General features: G+C 56.4%; 1 protein-coding gene across 6 annotated transcripts in view; it reads right to left on the bottom strand.

The window, feature by feature from the left end:
* Window positions 1-2,469: 2,469 nt before the first annotated feature.
* LOC122557975 (tumor protein p53-inducible protein 11-like) overlaps window positions 2,470-6,000 on the bottom strand; it is a 194,281-nt gene continuing 190,750 nt past the window's right edge. For all 6 annotated transcript variants that reach the window (XM_087996788.1, XM_087996786.1, XM_087996785.1 and 3 more), the window contains one exon: window positions 2,470-2,867. In XM_087996788.1, coding sequence (XP_087852914.1) covers window positions 2,734-2,867 — 134 coding nt within the window. In that variant the 3' untranslated portion in view covers window positions 2,470-2,733. The remainder of the gene's footprint in view (window positions 2,868-6,000) is intronic.

Below are 6,000 nucleotides of genomic sequence, written 5' to 3'. Positions count from 1 at the left end.
GTGGCTGTATATATACAAAGCAGAGTTAGGCCGATTTAAAGGTGGCAGGAGAGGGGGGGAAGGAAGGAGACAGGACAGAGGGGGGGGGGGGGGGAGGAAGGAGACAGGACGGGGACGGGAGGGGGGGGGGAGGAAGGAGACAGGACAGGGGAGGGGGGGAAGGAGACAGGACGGGGGGGGGGGAAGGAGACAGGACAGGCGGGGGGGAAGGAGACAGGATGGGGGAGGGAAGGAAGGAGACAGAACAGGGGTGGGGGGGAAGGAGACAGGACGGGGGGGGGGAGGAAGGAGACAGGACGGGGGGGGGGAAGGAGACAGGACAGAGGGGGGGGAGGAAGGAGACAGGACGGGGGGGGGGAAGGAGACAGGACAGGGGGGGGAGGAAGGAGACAGGACGGGGTGGGGGGAGGAAGGAGACAGGACAGAGGGGGGGGAGGAAGGAGACAGGACGGGGGGGGGGGGGAAGGAGACAGGACGGGGGGGGGGGGAAGGAGACAGGACGGGGGGGGGGGGGGAAGGAGACAGTACGGGGGGGGGAGGAAGGAGACAGGACGGGGGGGGGAGGAAGGAGACAGGACGGGGGGGGAGGAAGGAGACAGGACGGGGGGGGGGGGAGGAAGGAGACAGGACGGGGGGGGGAAGGAGACAGGACGGGGGGGGGGGAAGGAGACAGTACGGGGGGGGGAGGAAGGAGACAGGACGGGGGGGGGAGGAAGGAGACAGGACGGGGGGGGAGGAAGGAGACAGGACGGGGGGGGGGAGGAAGGAGACAGGACGGGGGGGGGGGGGAGGAAGGAGACAGGACAGAGGGGGGGAGGAAGGAGACAGGACGGGGGGGGGGAGAAAGGAGACAGGACGGGGGGGGGGGGAAGGAGACAGGACGGGGGGGGGAGGAAGGAGACAGGACAGAGGGGGGGGGGAAGGAGACAGGACGGGGGGGGAGGAAGGAGACAGGACAGGGGGGGGTGGAGGAAGGAGACAGGACGGGGGGGGGGGGAAGGAAGGAGACAGGCCGGGGGGGGGGGGTGAGGAAGGAGACAGGACGGGGGGGGGGGGAGGAAGGAGACAGGACGGGGGGGGGGGGAGGAAGGAGACAAGACGGGGGGGGGGGGAGGAAGGAGACAGGACAGGGGGAGGGGGAGGAAGGAGACAGGACGGGGGGGGGGGTGAGGAAGGAGACAGGACGGGGGGGGGGTGAGGAAGGAGACAAGACGGGGGGGGGGGAGGAAGGAGACAGGACAGGGGGAGGGGGAGGAAGGAGACAGGACGGGGGGGGGGAGGAAGGAGACAGGGCGGGGGGGGGGGAGGAAGGAGACAGGACAGGGGGGGGGAGGAAGGAGACAGGACGGGGGGGGGGAGGAAGGAGACAGGACAGAGGGGGGGGGGAGGAAGGAGACAGGACGGGGGGGTGAGGAAGGAGACAGGACGGGGGGGGGGGGGGAGGAAGGAGACAGGCCGGGGGGGGGGTGAGGAAGGAGACAGGACGGGGGGGGGGGAGGAAGGAGACAGGACAGAGGGGGGGAGGAAGGAGACAGGACGGGGGGGGTGAGGAAGGAGACAGGACGGGGGGGGGAGGAAGGAGACAGGGCGGGGGGGGGGAGGAAGGAGACAGGACAGAGGGGGGGGAGGAAGGAGACAGGACGGGGGGGGGGAGGAAGGAGACAGGACGGGGGGGGGGAGGAAGGAGACAGGACGGGGGGGGGGGGAGGAAGGAGACAGGACGGGGGGGGGGAGGAAGGAGACAGGACGGGGGGGGGGGGAGGAAGGAGACAGGCCGGGGGGGGTGAGGAAGGAGACAGGACGGGGGGGGGGGGAGGAAGGAGACAGGCCGGGGGGGGGGGTGAGGAAGGAGACAGGACGGGGGGGGGTGAGGAAGGAGACAGGCCGGGGGGGGGAGGAAGGAGACAGGACGGGGGGGGGAGGAAGGAGACAGGACGGGGGGGGGAGGAAGGAGACAGGACGGGGGTGGGGAGGAAGGAGACAGGACGGGGGGGGGGGGAGGAAGGAGACAGGACGGGGCGGGGGGGGGGGATAATCAGCCCAGCCATGATCCTATGGAACAGGGCCAATGGGTTGAATGGCCTGCTCCGATAATGTTCTGATCCTGTTAAACAAGAGACTGAAATAGCAGAAGCTGTAATGAGGAAGACTGAGAGTTTATACATGGGCCAACATTTGTGCAGGATGTGACAATGTGTCAGAAATGTAGTGGGGTGGGACTTCCTTTGTCACACTGGCAGTTTAAAATGGAATTTACTTTTGTTATTATTTGTAGTTCATTAGTATTTGAATGATGTTGGTTTTAGTTGGTTTCTTACAAGAAAAGCCCTAAAATGTGAAATTGTGACCATCACTTTTCTTTTGGATGGAGTTGTGAACAATGTTCTCTCTTGAATACATTCCCACTCTCCACAGGGACCGTGACCATACCTGCTGTCGCGTCCATCAGGAAACAATCCACACTAGATGTCACGGAAACTTATTTATTGATTATTCTTGAGGTAACAAATCCAATATTGTGATGCTGCTGCTGCACATGCACAGGGACAGGATACAACATAATCTTCAAAATACAACACACCTGGAAAGGCTAAAGTTCGACCGAGAAACATGGAATGCAGGTTACGAAATACACTTCAGGAGGAGAGTCACTCGTTCCCAGTCGCATGCCTTGCAGCCATCCATTGATCAGCTCAATCCCATCACATGGAACAGCCTGGCGAGGCGCACTCCTCACATCTTCCGGGGCTTTCGACCAACTTGGTAATAGAAATAGATACTGATGAGGATGAAGAGAGCTCGGCTGAACTGCAGCAGGCTCGCTCCCTGGGGTAGAGCTCCCTTTTCAAACAACAGGGCGGATGTAACTGCAAGAGGATGAGAACTTTCATTGGCAAGATGAAATTGAATGAATCTCTGGGCTGCCAGTAACAGTTATTAATCATTACTTCACAAGATCGAAGGAGAGCCTTACAAAAGCACATATACACTTAAAAACGAGAGAAAATCTCACTGACAGTGATTCAGGGTCACACACACGGGGAGTGTCTCACTGACAATGGGTCAGTGTTACACACACGGGGAATGTCTCACTGACAATGGGTCAGTGTTACACACATGGGGAATGTCTCACTGACAATGGGTCAGTGTTACACACGCGGGGAATGTCTCACTGACAATGGGTCAGTGTTGCACACAAGGGGAATGTCTCACTGACAATGGGTCAGTGTTACACACACGGGGAATGTCTCACTGACAATGGGTCAGGGTTACACACATGGGGAATGTCTCACTGACAATGGGTCAGGGTTACACACACGGGGAATGTCTCACTGACAATGGGTCAGTGTTACACACACGGGGAATGTCTCACTGACAATGGGTCAGTGTTACACACACGGGGAATGTCTCACTGACAATGGGTCAGTGTTACACACACGGGGAGTGTCTCACTGACAATGGGTCAGTGTTACACACACGGGGAGTGTCTCACTGACAATGGGTCAGTGTTACACACACGGGGAGTGTCTCACTGACAATGGGTCAGTGTTACACACACGGGGAATGTCTCACTGACAATGGGTCAGTGTTACACACACGGGGAGTGTCTCACTGACAATGGGTCAGTGTTACACACACGGGGAGTGTCTCACTGACAATGGGTCAGTGTTACACACACGGGGAATGTCTCACTGACAATGGGTCAGAGTTACACACACGGGGAATGTCTCACTGACAATGGGTCAGTGTTACACACACCGGGAATGTCTCACTGACAATGGGTCAGAGTTACACACACGGGGAATGTCTCACTGACAATGGGTCAGTGTTACACACACGGGGAGTGTCTCACTGACAATGGGTCAGGGTTACACACACGGGGAATGTCTCACTGACAATGGGTCAGAGTTACACACACGGGAAATGTCTCACTGACAATGGGTCAGTGTTACACACACGGGGAGTGTCTCACTGACAATGGGTCAGTGTTACACACACGGGGAATGTCTCACTGACAATGGGTCAGAGTTACACACACAGGGAATGTCTCACTGACAATGGGTCAGTGTTACACACACAGGGAATGTCTCACTGACAGTGATTCAGGGTCACACACACGGGGAATGTCTCACTGACAATGAGTCAGTGTTACACACACGGGGAATGTCTAACGACAATGGGTCAGTGTTACACACGCGGGGAATGTCTCACTGACAATGGGTCAGTGTTACACACACACGGGGAGTGTCTCACTGACAATGGGTCAGAGTTACACACACGGGAAATGTCTCACTGACAATGGGTCAGTGTTACACACATGGGGAATGTCTCACTGACAATGGGTCAGTGTTACACACGCGGGGAATGTCTCACTGACAATGGGTCAGTGTTACACACACGGGGAATGTCTCACTGACAATGGGTCAGAGTTACACACACGGGAAATGTCTCACTGACAATGGGTCAGTGTTACACACACAGGGAATGTCTCACTGACAATGGGTCAGTGTTACACACACGGGGAGTGTCTCACTGACAATGGGTCAGAGTTACACACACGGGGAATGTCTCACTGACAATGGGTCAGTGTTACACACACGGGGAGTGTCTCACTGACAATGGGTCAGTGCTACACACACGGGTGTGTCTCACTGACAATGGGTCAGTGTTACACACACGGGGAATGTCTCACTGACAATGGGTCAGAGTTACACACACGGGGAATGTCTCACTGACAATGGTTCAGTGTTACACACACGGGGAGTGTCTCACTGACAATGGTTCAGTGTTACACACACGGGGAGTGTCTCACTGACAATGGGTCAGTGTTACACACACGGGAAATGTCTCACTGACAATGGGTCAGTGTTACACACACGGGGAGTGTCTCACTGACAATGGGTCAGGGTTACACACACGGGGAGTGTCTCACTGACAATGGTTCAGTGTTACACACACGGGGAGTGTCTCACTGACAATGGTTCAGTGTTACACACACGGGGAGTGTCTCACTGACAATGGGTCAGTGTTACACACACGGGAAATGTCTCACTGACAATGGGTCAGTGTTACACACACGGGGAGTGTCTCACTGACAATGGGTCAGGGTTACACACACGGGGAGTGTCTCACTGACAATGGTTCAGTGTTACACACACGGGGAGTGTCTCACTGACAATGGTTCAGTGTTACACACACGGGGAGTGTCTCACTGACAATGGGTCAGTGTTACACACACGGGGAGTGTCTCACTGACAATGGGTCAGTGTTACACACACGGGAAATGTCTCACTGACAATGGGTCAGTGTTACACACACGGGGAGTGTCTCACTGACAATGGGTCAGAGTTACACACATGGGGAATGTCTCACTGACAATGGGTCAGTGTTACACACATGGGGAATGTCTCACTGACAATGGGTCAGTGTTACACACACGGGAAATGTCTCACTGACAATGGGTCAGTGTTACACACACGGGGAATGTCTCACTGACAATGGGTCAGTGTTACACACACGGGAAATGTCTCACTGACAATGGGTCAGTGTTACACACACGGGGAGTGTCTCACTGACAATGGGTCAGAGTTACACACACGGAGAATGTCTCACTGACAATGGGTCAGTGTTACACACACGGGGAGTGTCTCACTGACAATGGGTCAGAGTTACACACACGGGGAGTGTCTCACTGACAATGGTTCAGTGTTACACACACGGGGAATGTCTCACTGACAATGGGTCAGAGTTACACACACGGGGAGTGTCTCACTGACAATGGGTCAGTGTTACACACACGGGGAGTGTCTCACTGACAATGGGTCAGAGTTACACACACGGGGAGTGTCTCACTGACAATGGGTCAGTGTTACACACACGGGGAGTGTCTCACTGACAATGGGTCAGAGTTGCACACACGGGGAATGTCTCACTGACAATGGGTCAGTGTTACACACACGGGGAATGTCACACTGACAATGGGTCAGAGTTACACACACG

This window comes from Chiloscyllium plagiosum, unplaced genomic scaffold (genome assembly GCF_037043375.1).
Source record: "Chiloscyllium plagiosum isolate Xiang-an unplaced genomic scaffold, Cpla_swu_hap1 HiC_scaffold_18, whole genome shotgun sequence".
NCBI classification, from domain to species: Eukaryota; Metazoa; Chordata; class Chondrichthyes; order Orectolobiformes; family Hemiscylliidae; genus Chiloscyllium; species Chiloscyllium plagiosum.
This window is presented reverse-complemented; position numbering and strand designations above follow the sequence as displayed.